This window comes from Macaca nemestrina, chromosome 5, assembly GCF_043159975.1.
Source record: "Macaca nemestrina isolate mMacNem1 chromosome 5, mMacNem.hap1, whole genome shotgun sequence".
Lineage (NCBI taxonomy): Eukaryota > Metazoa > Chordata > Mammalia > Primates > Cercopithecidae > Macaca > Macaca nemestrina.
Genome location: NC_092129.1, coordinates 136,758,005 through 136,774,005, shown reverse-complemented (window position 1 = coordinate 136,774,005; position 16,001 = coordinate 136,758,005). Strand labels below are relative to the sequence as shown.

The 16,001-nt window shown below is 40.4% G+C and overlaps 1 protein-coding gene across 1 annotated transcript in view; it reads right to left on the bottom strand.

The window, feature by feature from the left end:
- Positions 1-237: 237 nt before the first annotated feature.
- The window catches only part of LOC105489525 (chloride intracellular channel 5), a 137,755-nt gene continuing 121,991 nt past the window's right edge, over positions 238-16,001 (bottom strand). Inside the window, exon 6 of the mRNA XM_024795276.2 lies at positions 238-519. Within this exon, the coding sequence (XP_024651044.1) occupies positions 505-519 (15 nt within the window). The 3' untranslated portion in view covers positions 238-504. The remainder of the gene's footprint in view (positions 520-16,001) is intronic.

Sequence of the window (16,001 nt, the reverse complement as noted above, 5' to 3'; positions counted from 1 at the left end):
TCTTTATTATTATTATTAATAATAATGCATATATTGCTTTTTTGGTGCATTCCAGAGTTTTTTTGCACTCCTAAATCATGTGGCTGTACATCACCCAGCCCGATAAATCACCAAATGAACCCAAATTCAATGCAGCTGTCAGGTCAGATCTGCGAGAGGCAGAGTTAGTTTAATTGAACTGCAGCAGGGAACCGACGGGCGTTGCCCAGAAAATCAGAATAATAGCAGTGTTGCCGGTGACATTTCAAGAGCTAGACGTGAACTGCTAGCTTCAGCTTTAATTTTACTAGAGGGAATGGGGGGATGGGTGCAGGGAGAAATCCAGACTTCAACAAATATTTAAACTCTTAGGGTTTTTTTTTTTTTTTCTGCCTCAAAGCCAGTACAGACAATGAGTTCCACATTTAGAAATTTCAGTAGAAAGAATCCCATTTTTTTCTTCTTTCTCCAGCTTCTCCCCATTTCTTCTGCTTGCTTCTTCCTCTACTCCATGCCCCCTTGTTTTCAACAAAAAGAAAGCTGAAAGTAAAGAAACAACAGGATTTGAGTTGGAGCCAATTTAATGGGCCAAGAGGTTACATATGGAGCCAACAAATCATGCAAGCATGAAGGATATTACTGACTTAAAGTTATGTATGTTAAAGCCCAAATCTTAACAGCATTCATAAAGGTAAAGGTAACTAATGGAGAGGCTTAACCGACAGAAAATGGGCTTTTCTCCCTGGCTGCCCTGCCTCCCTCTTAAAAATGGCAGTGCATCTCAGCTGAAGAAGGCCTTCCGGTGGCAGATTCTCCCCGTTAAGTGATGAGAGGGGAGGGCCTCAGTCTTACTCACCAAGAAAAGACAAAGCTCAGCTGGGTTCTGTACCAATAGAAGGCTCCAGACACCATTGTTTGGTTTATTTTTGTTTGCATTAAGTGTGTCTCTTCATATGTTTTGGGGTTACCAGAAAAACCATTCCCTTTACCCCCTTAATTTTTAATACTGTGTGTAATTTTAGGGAAATTTGATCCATGTGTTTCAGATTCATTTGCACTTAATCATGAAAATCTCTCTGGAAAGAGCTATTTTCTCTCCCAGAAGACTTTGGTGCCCTTTTAAATAAGCCCTGTAAGTGCCCTTCCACCCCAGGCTGCCCTCTTCAAGTGCAGAAGGTTGTGTTTGGCCAAAGGAAAACCAACCTGACCACCAAGGGCATGGGTCTGGTTTGAAATGTCGAACTCGTGAACTTGGACTGTATTCTGGAAATGGGGAAATGACTTCCCCTTAGCCCCAGTGTTTACATAGTCAGAGAAAGAAGCTTTTCCTTTTTTAAAAAACAAAACAAAACAAAACAAAACAAAAAACTGATGTGGAGATGTGTGTATCAACTCTACAGCATTATAGTTCCTTCCAATAAGCCAGGCAGGGCTCACTGGAAATGCCCCATGGCCATCCACAGGTGAGTGTTAGCCTCACAGGATCACAATGCACACTTGCGACTTTTCTTTGAAGTTCCTGGAGAAAATGCTTTTACCAGAGACTCCCAATTACCAAAAACACCCTGGAACCATCTTGGATGGCTCCCAAGGGCCATGGAATGACTGTGTCCAGGATACACATCTCCCCACCCTTTATCCACAGCAACCCAATCACTGCATGGAAGCCACAATGGCATTCCTTCAATCCAAAACAAACATGTCATTACCAATCTCAGATTAATTGATGCCATTTGTGTGCCCTGCCTGTTGGGTTTCAGCTGGAGGCTGCCCAATGGCAATGGCCACCACCCTTGAAAACCTCAAGGCACTCACAACTGTGGCCCTTGGCAGAACTTCCTTAGCTGTTCTTCTTTAACCCTGTGACTCCAAGCCTTTCTTCCTTCCCACTCTTTTCCCACTCTGAGGATTTGGACAATTTTGAAATGAGTTCCCAGTGAAATGAGAAGATCTGTGGAACTGAGTTTTGCTTCAAGTAAATTTCTTTTTCTTTTTTCTTTTTTTTTTTTGAGACAGAGTCTCGCTCTGTTGCCCAGGCTGGAGTGCAATGGCGCAATGTCGGCTCACTGCAAGCTCCGCCTCCCGGGTTCACACCATTCTCCTGCCTCAGCCTCCCAAGTAGCTGGGACTACAGGCGCCCACAACCATGCCCGGCTAATTTTTTGTATTTTTAGTAGAGACAGGGTTTCACCGTGTTAGCCAAGATGGTCTCGATCTCCTGACCTCGTGATCCACCCACCTCGGCCTCCCAAAGTGCTGGGATTATAGGCGTGAGCCATCGCGCCCAGCCTCAAGTAAATTTCTTTACTGTAACTCATTAATAGTAAGATACGCATGCGTTTTTATTTTAGCACCCTTAAAATTAGAATGCTCCTTATAATCGATGATAAGAAATACTGTGGTGAGGTGATGGAACACATTTTCCTCTTTCGTGGTACAAAAATTAATGGTGTATCTGTTCTAGTCCCCAAAGAGATGTGATCACTTTCCAAAATAATGTGGTAAATGTTTAACTCCCTCATTCATTCATGTACTGTTCATTCTTCAGTCAGAGTATATCATTGACCACATGCCTGACTATGGACAGCGAGAAGACTAGCAGAGGGTTGAAAAGACCCCTCCCTTTTAGAAAGTTATAATTTAGCTCTAGACATAAGTGCATACATGACCAACCATGCAAAGTGCTAAATTAGTGGTGTGGCCAGAAAGTGGTGGAGCAGATCAAGATGGAGCCACAGAGCGGGATGGAGATTCCAAGCTGGTGGGCAGGCGGCCCCATTACCAGCTTGGCTCTGGGATTCAGGAAAGTAAATTCTTACCTGTAGAACTAAGGGCTTGTTTCAGATCAGTGTCCTACAGCACATTCCCCAGGAACGAGTTCCACAGTGGAGGTGGGGGTGGAGTATTGAGAAATGTTGCCTGCTATTTGCCTTTTTTCAGAGATTCCCACCACATGTCAGCATATAATGGGCTCTGAGAAGTTCTATGGTGAAGGGCTTGTTTAAATTTTATTTAATTTAGTGTTTCCCAAATATATTTATTCCTGGAATCCTTCATTTTACTCACTAGCCATTCCTGTAATAAACCTTAGGAAAACTCTAAGGTCTCTTCCAACTCTAACAGTCTAGGAATTCATTAGACAAGGCGGAAGTAGAGCATGGGAGGATGAAAGGCTAAGAGAAGGGCAGGAGCTATGCTCACAGAGTGATGGGCTCCTGGCATGGGCAGGCAGTGTCATCACTGACGGGAAAGGCTTTCTCTATTGTTCAATCAAGGCACATTTGCTAAGAACCTATAGTGTACTGTGCTGGTTACCTGGCCCTCAGAAAAAAGCAAAACACTGCCCCATGACCTCAAGTGGCTCCTAACTATGGAGAAGACCAGGGTGTAAACAAATAGCCACAGTAAACTGTGTACCTGGCCTGTCACACAGGTAGAAACACAGTGCCACAAGGAGACTAAACATGCCTGGAGGAAATCCATGGAGGCTTCTTGTAGGAAGAACCATCAGAACCTTGAAGCAGGGGTATAAATATATATGTGCCTGAAACAGAAGCAGAAGGGAAGCATTCTAGGCAGTGAGAGGAGCATGAATAAAGACAAAGAAGCGTGAGAATGTTGAAGTAGCTTATAGTGGCTGGCGGGCAAGATACGTTGTGATGAAGAGAGGAAACTGAGGCTGACGAGTCAGGTTGGGACCAGACCATGAAGGGTTTATTTCAGCAAGTAACAACAACAATAAGAGATTTAATTATCTTCCATAATAAGGAGTCTGGAGGTACATAATGAGAGGGTCTGGGACTGGTTCAGAAGCTCAGTGATGCCTCTAGGGGCCTGGGCTCCTTCCATCCCTCTACTTGGCTATTCCTCAACATGTTGGCTTCCCATCCTCTGTTTGCCACCTCACACTGAGAAGGCAGCCATAGAACTGGGCATGTTTCTCATGGATGGTATGCCTCATCCTTAAGCATAGGCATTTAAAGGTGTCCCACAGGCAGGAGAAGCCAACCTTGTTTACAGGTGTTTTTATAAGATGATTGGCAGGAATGTCGAGACAAGAGTGGAAGAGGAGAAACTGGATGCAGGAGACAGTTTGGAGTTATTGAAACTGTCTAGGGAAAAAGTACTGCATGCTGACACCAGCATCCCTAGCAAGACTTGGAAGAAGGGGGCAGCAGAACATGTTCTTTCCATTGATTAGGAAAGACAATTCTCCTGGGCAGCCCCACAGCCTCGCCTCTCTCATTGGCTGGAACTGGGTCACATGGCCACCCTAGTGCAAGGCAGGCTGAGAAATGGAGTCTCTGGCAAAGGAGAATGCAGCAGTAGCCATGAGCCACTCAGAATTCAGTCATGGAAGCTGGGCTGTGTCCTGAGTGAGAAATTAATCTTATTTGATGAAGCACTGAGATTGGGCAGTTACTGGTCGTGGCAGGTAAGACTGCTTTTCCTAATACGAGTGGATTCCAATGCCCAATAACTGAGGAAGACCATGTGGCCTCCCATGTGGGGAACTGGATTCAAGGCTGAACGATGACAACACAATTTTGGGGAGAGAGGTGATACTGGGGGTCTTGTACCCCCAAGTCTTTCACTTCTCTGGAAGTTAATAATGATTTGTAACTGAACAAAATGTGGTAAACTGTCAAGAGTAGAGTCCATAACACTTGCCGTATGCTTCAGGAAATAGGTTTTTAAAAAATCACAACTTTTTCATCAAAGGCCAAAAAAAAAAAAAAGACAATTCAGTTGAGAGATCTAACTGAGAGACTCCCCACCCTACCACTGCCCACTACCTAATCCAAAGATTGCCCTCCTGCAATTGACTGAATGTTTATGTACCCCAAACTCATATGTTGAAATCCAAAGTACAATGTGATGGTATTAGGAAGTGGGGCCTTTGAGAGGAGCTCTCCTGAATGAGATTAGGACCCTTTCAAAAGCGATCTCACAAAGCTTTCTCGCCCTCTTTCTACCATGTGTGGATACAGTGAGAAGTCAGCCCTCCACTACCTGGAAGAGGTTATCAGCAGAACCCAGCCATGCTGGCACCCTCATCTTGAACTTCCAGTTCCCAGAACCGTAAGAAATAAATTGCTGTTGTTTATAAGCCACCCAGTCGATGGTACCTTATTATAGCAGCCCATACTAAATACCTACCCTAAATATTTTAGTTGTCTTATGCCCATAATGTCAACAGAAGATTGTTATTAAGAATATTTTTAAAAATAGGTCAAATTGAAAGAGTGGGCAATTATCAGCCACCTCCCCTCAATAGTGGAAATGTGTGGACAATGCTTTCCCATTGTGGATACAAATCTGACAGAGAAAAGATGGAAAGATGAGGAACATCAATTCTCTAGACATCTTCTGAATCTCACTTCAGCCAAAAGGAAGGGCTGATTGGTGAAACAAAATCATAGAGACCTTGGGAGAAAGTGGCCCTCTCATTCTGGAGCTCCCAAATGCTAAGGGAACACTGGGCTTTTTAGGATGTCTGCAGTAGACTTTAGGAACATACATATTCAAGAAGTTCAGAGAAAAAGTAAATGTGATTCCACAGCAGGAGGCTTCAAATGTGGAGATGGCCTAAAAAAGATGGGAGACCCTCCAAGTCCTGAGAGCAGAATCAAAATATGAGCTCCACGAGGAAGCTGACCTCCCCATCCAGAGAAACTGATACTGCACAGGAACTTCTTTAGTGAATTTCCACGGATGAAAGCAGAAAGTAACTGAAAATGGATGCTAAAGGGTGGGTCCAATTGGCTAGAGCAGTAACTGAAAGATGAAACTCCAAATGAGCTCAACCTTTCCCCATTCTAAGGTTACCAGAAGGAGGCGACTTCTACCAAGAAGGAGGCTTATTTGGGTCACTTCAGAATACATCATGAAATGGGTTTGTCGGTGGTCCCAGGGCAGGTGGTAGAAGATACCATGTGGTGCAAAGGATCAGAAATCTTGTACAACTCCCCAAGGTGCAGCCCCAGTCCTGACACTGACCCAGGCTTTGCCTCAGCATCTGAATCGGTAGCCAAAGGTGAAGCACAGAGGAAGAAGCCTGCCTAATCCTCCACCGTTGGGTGTGCTCGCTCTGAGTGGCCCCACCCTGCACAAGTACGGCAGGTCTCATCCGCCTAAGTCACACCTGTGCACACCCCTTTCATCAGCCCTCCTTCAAGTGGCAATTTAAACATTTTAAGGCCATCTGTTAAGCACCTATTTGGTAAATTTCCTTTTATCACCAGCTCATGGGGAGTAAGTGGGTAATGTAATTATGGGGCAGGAGAACGGGGCGTTTGATTTGTGCTTTTTGAGGATTAGCCAAGTGCTCCAATGCCAAATCCATGATCACCTGAAAGGAAATCTGAAGGAAGAATCTGCCAAATAAGTAAGTCCTCCAGTTGCTCTTCAGACAAATGCCTTTGAAAATGGGTCTCTTCTGCCTTTAGTCTCTGGAGAACTCAAAGGCTTTTGGGATGGCCAAAGCTGATGTGTTTGCCTCCTTGTGTGATGAGCCCAAGGAGCAAAGGAAAACGTTTTCCAAATGCCTGTAGCCAGGGCAACACAGGATAGGGAAGTGCTGGGAATGTGGAGGATTGTGTGCAAAACAATGATAGGGAGCTAGGCTTCTGATCTCCTGAGCATTCCTGGGATGCTACTTGTGTCCACTTAGTGCAGAGGATCTGGAAAGTTTCTAGATGATGCCAGGGAGGGGGCATGAACCAGTCACTTGGTCTCAGGCTGCAGGACACAGAATGCTAAAATCCCACCTTTGATGCAGCAGACAGCCTCTCTGATGATACTTGGATGACATTCCATTTTGTCTGGAATATGTGGAAACAGGTCAGAGAAGGGGCACATGCCAGACATTTTTAGAAATGAACAAATGCATGGTATATTAGTTTCCTGTGGCTACTGCAACAAGTACCACAATCTGAGTGGCTTGGAAAAAACACTTCATTCTATTTATTCTCTTGCAGTTCTAGAGGCTAGGAGTCCAAAATCAAGGTGTTGGTGGGGCTATGCTTTCCAGTTCCTGTAGGGGAGAATCCTTGTCTCTTCCTCCTCCTGGTAGCCCCAGGTTTTCCTTGGCTTGTAGCAGCACTTCAATTTCTGCCTCTGTCTTCACATGGCTGTCTTCCCTCTGTGTCTACATCCAAATTTTTATCCTCTTGTAAAGACACCAATCATACTGGATTAAGGTGAGCCCTAATCCCATATGAGACCTCATTTTAGCCTAATGACATCTGCAAAAACCCTGTTTCCATATACAAGTTCTGGGCTTTATATCTCAAACATAGTTTTTGGGGGGACACAATTCAACCTATAATGTGGATATGTGAAAAAACAAAGTCACCATCCTTGATTTGTCTCATGAATACATGGAAGGCGATGGCAGTTTTGATCTATTGTCATCTCAGCTAAGGGTTCACCCTTAAAAGAGACAATGGCTTTTTAATTTTTTGTCTCTAATTCTAAAAAGAGATAATCTGGTATGATGTAACATAATGTATAATACACTCACATGTAATAAAATCATAATACAACTATAGAAGAAGGCTGTAAGCCTAAGGACAGGCAAGCCTCTGGGGACCTAATTGTCACAAGAAGGGCTCTTAGAAGAGAGAGAGAAAAAAAGGAGGAAGAAAAATCAATGAATGTTAATTGACTAAATTTTCAAACATCTCCTGGCAATTCTAGGATGGCTTGTTGAAGAGACAGCATAGTTAAAAGAAAAATGAACAAAGCAGCTTCAGAATATAGTGTATGACCCTAAAATTTCTGGAAGGTCCAAGTAATGGGAGAATGTTGGGTGTTCACAGAAGCAGCAGTTCACAGAAGCACCCTTTCCCTGGGGTGGGGGGGATTTCCTGTGAGGCTTGAAGCACAAAGCACTGTGTATTTAAATTTCACACATGGGCCAGATGAGTGAGGTACTGTAAACCAAGGCTGCCCAGGAATTCTCCATAGCCATAGGTCATCTTTTTACTTAATGTTGGATATATGTGGGATGTGGGGCATTTTCTATTAATTACATTTCTTAATTTACTTCTGTAAAAAGAATCTGGTAACTATTTCTAGTGTTTCTAGAGTTTCAGGGAAAGAGAGATAATGCTAGCAATGGGCAATTAACCACCTGGGGAAAAACTTCATGAAAATTGATGCTTACAATTATGCTACAAGCCAGGTAAGGAACTACGGGATGAGTTTAGAAGAGAAGCACATGGCCAGTTATAATTTTGCTTCGAAAGCCTAAAGATGCCTTAAACAGCCTATTTTTGAAAACAATCCCTTGTGAGTGTATCTAAGTCTATCATAAACATATTTTGATACATATTACATAATTTTCAAAGTAGTTATATAGTACTGTAGCATATTTACATGACTCAAATAATAAAAACATGTAAAAAGGTATACAGAGAACTTCCCACTTTGTTCCCTTTCTGTAAGTTCCCATCCTTTCCAGCAAGGAATGTTATTATTAGGTCTTTGTTTATACTTCTGATGAATTATTATATATTTGCTAGCCAACACAGATATATAATTCTGTGTTCCCTTAATTTTTTATAAGTGGTAGCATGACATCTATTTATATGAGTATAAAATGAGGTATATACATATTTATTCATTACAGCTTTTTTTGTAGTAGCAAAAATTTGAAAATGACTTTAGTGTCCATCAGAAGGGGACTAATCGAGTTAAGGAACATCTACACTATGGAGTAGTATGCAGTTGTAAAAAGGAATGGGGGGTGATCCCTATATACTTATAATGAAAGATCTGTCAGTCTGTTAGGGCTGCAATAACAAAATGTCAGCAGCTGGAAGGCTTATGAACAATGGAAGTTTATTTTTCACAGTTCTGGAGGCAGGAAAGTCCAAGATGAAGGTGCTAGCAGATCTGATGTCTGGGGGCAGGGGGAAATTATTCCTGGTTTGCAGACAGCTGTTATCTCCTTGTATCCTCACATGGTAGAGGGCAGAGAGAACACTTCTTTCATGTCTTTTCTTATACGGGCATTAATCCCATTCCTGAGGGCTCTACCCTCATGACTGAATCATCTTCTAAAGGCACCACCTCCTAATACCACCACACTGGGGATTAGGTTTCAGCATATAAATCTTTGGGGAACACATTCAGTCCATAGCCAGATCTCCAGGACACATTAAGTGGAAAATGTAAGACATAGAACAATGTATACACTATGTGCTTTCGGGTAAGAAGGTGGGGCAGTAAGTATATATACTTGCATTCTCTTGCATCTGAATACAGAACAATCTGGAAAAAGTACAAGACACAAATAAAGTCTTAGTTTAGATAGGATGAAGGAAGTACGATGATCAGGGACAAGGAAGAGTATGACAATTTCCAATGTTTACTGTGTTCTAGCATTTTAATTTTTGAGTCACGCAAATACATTTCCTATTTAAAATAAAAAAATAAAAATAATAGTTAATTAAATGTACATCCCTGGGATCTGACAATCACACCTCTAGGCTAAGAACCTAGCCTACAAATATTTTCTCACATGTGTTCAAAGACACCTGCAAGGATGTTTGCTGCAGCATTATTTCAACAGCAAACGACTGGAAATGACTTAAATATCTATTAACAGTAGACCAGTTAAGTGAGTTAGGTTGCATTCATAGAATGAAACACTATATAGATGTTGCAAAGAATGTGAAACATATATTAATATGAAAAGCTCTCCAATACACATTAAAGTAAAAAAAATACAAAAAACATTGTGCTTTTTTGAGAAATGTCTATTCAAGTTCTTTGCCCATTTTTAATAAGATTAGTTTCTTGTTACTGAGTAGTCTGAGTTCCTTTGTGTGTTTTGGATATTAGTCCTTTATCCAATGTATAATTTGCAAATATTTTCTCCTAATCTGTGGTTTGTGTCTTCACTTCATTGTTTCATTTGCTGAGCAGAAGCTTTTAAGTTTGATGTAACTCCATTTGTCTATGTTTTGCTTTCATTTCTCAAAAGAAGACATACCAATGGCCAGCAGATAAATGAAAAAATGGTCAACATCTCTAATTATCAGAAAAAAATGAAAATTCAAATCAAAATGAGCTATCACATCAGACTTGTTATCAAAAAGATGAAAGATAACAAAGATGAGGATGTGGAGCAAAGGGACCCTTATACACTGTCAGTGGTATTGTAAATTAGCACAGCCATTTTTAGAAACAGTATAGCGGTTCCTCCGAAAACTAAAAATAGAATGACTATATGATCTAGCAGTCCCACTACTGTGTATTTACCCAAAGGAACTGAAATCAGTGTGCTGCAGAGATGTCTGCACTCCCATGTTCATTGCAGCATTCACAATAGCCAAGATATGGAAACAACCTAAGTGACCCGAATCGACGAATGAATGGATTTAAAAGATGTAGTATATAGACACAATGGAATACCATTCAGCCTTAAAAAAACAAAAACAAAAACAGGAAATAGTGTCATTTGTGACAACACGAATTAGTCTAGAGGACATTATGTTAAGTGAAATAAGCCAGGCACAGAGGGACAAATACCGCATAGGTCTCACTTATGTGTGGAATCTTAACAGTTCAGAAGTATAGAGTAGAATGGTGGTTACCAGACGCTGGGGGAATGAGGAGTGGGTGGACAGGGAAGGGGGAGACATTGATTAACGGGTTCAAGGTTACAGATAAATAGAAGGAATAAGTGCTGGCAATCTATTGCACAACACAATGATTATAGTTAATAATAATGTATATTTCAAAATAGCTGAAAAAAGAGGATTTTAAGCATTTTCACCACCAATCAATGATTAATGTTTGAGGTGATGGATATGCAAGTTAGCCTGATTTGATCATTCCACAATTTACACATGTATCAAAACATAACATTGTATTCCATCAATACATATAATTACTATTTGTCAATTAAAAATAAAATAAGACAAAAAAAGCAATTACCAAAAAGAACATACAAAACACATTCTGCTTCTATTTTTTATAAAATAAATAAGATGTATGCATATGCATCCACCAACATATCCTGTATTCTTATTTTCAAAGAATGTGTGGACCGGGTGCAGTGGCTCACACTGGTAATTCCAACACCTTGAGAGGCCAAGACAGGTGGATTATGAGGTCAAGAGATCAAGACCATCCAGGCCAACATGGTGAAACCCCATCTCTACTAAAAATACGAAAATTAGCCGGGCGTGGTGGTGCACGCCTGTAGTCCCAGCTACTTGGGAGGCTGAGGCAAGGGAATCGCTTGAACCCAGGAGACAGAGGTTGCAGTGAGCTGAGATCGTGCCACTGCACTCCAGTCTGGTGACAGAGAGAGACTTGTCTCGAAAAAAAAAAGAATGTGTGTGTGGCATATGATGCATGTGTAAGTGTGTATATACGCATGGCAATTTTCTGGGAGCAAATGAAATAAATTGTTAACAGTGGTGAGCTCTGGGAAGGGGGTGAGAATTTTTAGGGTAGGAGAGTTGCCTTCTTTTCATTGCAATGACTTTTGAATTGCATGACTTTTACTGTGTGTATGTGTTTTCCTTTTTGAATTAAAAATATAAATAAATAAATGTACAACTGTACAATGCAGATTATACACCTGTAAAACAAACAACTGAGAAAACTATATGTACTTATAAAGAACTGTCTCCAAGATACATTGTGAAGCAATTTTTATTTTTAATTTTAGCTACTACAGGGTTTCCCATACTGTGTGCTACCTGGTTTACATTATATCTGGAGATGAATTCACAACGTTTTTCACGACTTTCCGTTGGATCATATCACATCTCTGCCTTCCTGACTGAGGAAAACTATGGGTTGTTGCAGTCTGTTTTCCTCACCTATGAGACGTGATGGCAGTCTTTGGGTTGAATCCTTAAGCTCTTATTGCTTATCAACATAAGCAACTGTTGTGGGCCTCAGACTATATCTGTAAATAAGAAAATAGATATGGTACAGGAATGTTGTAAGAATGTGAGATAATATAAGTATGTACTACTTACCATATGAGGACCACCTTTAACACTACTGAAGAAAGGAGTGACCACACCTTGGTTTTGCACCGGGAGAGATGAAGTTTTTTGTGTCATGGCCAAGAATGTTCTAGAGGAAGCCTAGCATTTGGCTGGTCTTTTTGGACTCAGTAGTCTCAGACCAGTATCTCAAAGAATGAGCCACAACTGATAGTTCAGAATTTATGATCCTGTGGGTGCAGTGTGGGCTTTGTTCTTGCCTGTATGGAGGCATTTCACTGCCCCTCTTAGGGGAGCTTATTTCCATGATGCAACCATGTGTTTTATCTGGTGGCTTCACTCTCAGGATGCCTCCTGTTGTCAGTTTTTGCCTTCAGTGCATTAGGCATATGTTTGAATCCATATTTATGAACAATGTCTTTCAAAATAGTGAGTTAAAATGTCCATGTTGTCTTTCTTCATCTTTACAGAGTTAAAGAAAAAATAACTGCCTTTCCATATTTTTTCCATTTTAGAGCTACACAGAGTTCTCAGTGCAGCTCTAGGTCAAGTGGTCTTACTGATTATCTAGTTGGCTTTCTGCCTTGATGCATTTATAGGAGCTTTTATTATTGACTTTGGAGCTCCTTGCAAGGTACTCCAAAAAAGCATTTTAAAATAGTCTCCAGTGGGCAGTTTACATTTTAACTGCTCCTTTCATTATCTTCCTCAACACCCTTATACAGTTCCCTTTTCTAGAATTAAATAACCACACGCTAGCTTTTGGGCTCCATGTCTCTTTTGGATGTTGAACTTGGCCCTGTTGTCGTCTTTATTATGTTGTGGTTCAGCGAGAGTCTCATGCTCTTTCACATTCACCACCTTTCTCCTAGTTTTTGTTTTCATGTTGTATGACAACTTGATAAATCAAGGGCCAAATATTTAGTGCCATCCTTGATTTTTTTTTTTTTAAGAATTCCTTTGAGAATCACTGTCAATGTCATAAGAGGCAGAACTATGTGATACATAAGAATGTGGGTGCAAGAAGAAAGATTGAAGACCAACGTTTTCCAAAAGTCCTGTGGTTCCAGGTGAATGTAAAGTCTCCTATACCATTAATTAATTTAGGATTTAAAACTGAAGATCTGCCTGTCTCTTGGGTCTTACTTTCGAGGCCACAGTACTTTGCAGACCATTTTTCTAGAAATATAGACTCTGATTTCAGCTTCTCTTGCTTCACTTTCCTATATCACACTTCCACAAACCCCAGGGCAGGGCCTGCCAGCTCTCCAGGTTTCTCTTCTCTCATCCACACTCATCTTCCCTAATGGCAGCCTGATCGATCTTATGCTGAAGGCCAAGAGCTCAATGAATTGCGAGAATTTCTGGTGGAATTTCTTGGTAGAAAATAGCTCTTCACAAGTCCAATACTAATATTTCTAAAGCTGTAAGTCAGAGAGAACTCCCTACCCCCACAACACATATACACCCATTTCCATAATATGCTCCTAGTACCCTTGAGACTATATTGCAGGGGTATACACTGGGTTTGACCTCAAATGGTAATCCCTATGTGGACTAAAAAAAGAAATTTTTTCTTTTTCTAATTTTCTTATGTTTTAGTTAAAGAAAGAACCTATGTTTTGCCGTCTACTTCAAAATATGCTGAAAGGGAGCAACAACTACCATAAGAACCAGTTCATACTCAACTCATCCCATGGTGTGGCAGTCTCATGGACATGTAGCTAAGTTACAGGGGAGGAAACTAGCACACTTCTGTCTGAGAAAGAGAGAACCTAACGGTAGTAAAGAAAGTGGAATTGTGTCCTTGGGAAAGATCTTCAACACGTGATTAAAGAGAAAACCATGAGGTGTATTTCACTTATCCATTTTAGTGGAATTGAAAAATAACACATCTCAATACTGGTGATGATGTGAGAAAATAAGCACTTGTATTCTGCTGGTGAGAGAGTAACTTGGAACAATCTGGAGGTAAATTTAGCAATCTATCTCAAGAGCCTTACAATAGATGTGCCTTTTGACTTAGCAATTCCACCTCCAGAAATCTATTCTAAGGGAAAAATAGACATAATGAAGAAGCCAGCTTATTGGTACTCCATTATAGCATCAATTATAAGAGTAAAAAATTAGAGTGACCCTAAGGGCCAAATAATAAGGAACTGGTTAAATGTAATACACAAGAATGATGTTATAGGTGAAAAGGGGCATGGAAAGATATTCATGATGTATGCATGAGAAAAAATCCCATTAACAAAAGTGTGTAGAGTGTTGGCTAATGATAATTGTCAAAAAAGACGGCTAGAAAAACTTGTTGACCAAGAAAAGCTAAGTTTATCAGATTTATTTTAACACAGAAGAATACCTCCTTGACAGAGTCTTAGTAGCACATCAGAAGGGAAGGATATTTACAGGGTCTTAGGGCCATTTAGGGCCAAATGATTTTAAGGTGGGTCTTGAAAGGCAGAAAATGGGCTGGAATTGGGCAAAGTTTATAATGTAAAAGCTTTGAATCAATGGGCGCTGTAAGGTGAGGTCTTGAACAGTTATTATTGAGCAAGCTGTAGGTGTTGATAAGTAAGCAAATATTTCCTGGAGAAAGTAGGAAGTTGTTTGTTTTGTCTGGTCCTAGTATTGTTTGGCATAGAAACAGAAAAACATATTTGCCCCAGAATTGTTTATCACGGGGACAGGAAGGTACATTAGGTTCAGTTCTCAATATTAGCTCTCATTTTGTTAAAAAAAATTATTCGTATTTATATTTATATCTCACTAGAAAAGGTCTGGGAAAATAATTATTTACAAATTAAAGGTGGTTATCTGTGGGCAGAAGGATTACCAGTATAATTTATTTATTTTTTATTTATTATCTGTATTTTCAAAATTTTCCCTGATGAATCTATATGCAGAAAAAAGATGCATTTGTTTAAACCTTATTTAGCTAGATAATTCTAGGACTATGGCATCCAGAATCACCCTCACCTCAAAGCTTCTAACCTGTTTCTAAATATAACACCTAATCTAGGCACAATTCTGTGGCTAATTTGGACAACTGACTAAATTATTAACTCATCAGAACCATGTGATAAAATAAGCTTAGGTAGCTTTTGATTTTTTCAGCCAGATAGACAAATGCTGTACACACTGTTTTAGAAGGATTCATTCTTCAGAAGCACCTTAGAAGCGTATTTAACTAACACAAACACCTATTTCTCTCCTTAGCTCTCCGTTTTCAATCTATTTTCAGAATTATGGTACAGTGGGTGTCAGAGACTAGAAGGAAATGAAGAGTGAGATCCAAGGTGAACCCAGAAGTCTGCAATAGTGTCTCATGATCTCTCCAGTCAACCACTAATAAATACTTTTGAGCATCTAATATTTGCTGAGTGCTAGACAAGGTGAGACACAGCACAAAAATTGAATAACCTGCACTCTATCTCTTAAAGGAGCTTAGTTTTTAATTGGGGGCAGGGTGGTAACAGTGACTAACACACAGGAAACAATTCTAGACAGACTGAAAATGGTGTGAAACCAAGCACTGCTCCACAGATGGAATAGTACTGGGTTCTACACTGGTCTCTATTATAGCATTTGTATTATGCATCTTAGCAGTCTAGACTCCAAGGCCTGTATGAATTTGGAAATAAGAGTGGGGCATTGAGATATTCTAGTTAAAGGAGGATTACATTGAAACTTGCTTTTCTCATCTCCACTTTTTTTAATTAAAAATCTTCCCAAATTTTGGCTATGCTTTACTCTTTGCATAAATAAATGCAGCTGAATGAACCCAGTTGCAGGGCCTCAGAGTCATGTTTATTGCACATGAATGTCGATTTCAGTGAATCTAGGTAGAAAGATAGGAGACCCATATAATGTAAATTGACTCCAAGACCCATATAATGAAATTTACTTTAAAAGAAAAAACTCACATAGACAAATACCTGATGGCTGTGTATTTTCTGGTTTTTGGCTTCTTTCCATTAAAGAAGACCACAGAGAGACCTCCCAATAGATTGAATGTTCCAATTGGTTGAAATGTCATTCCAC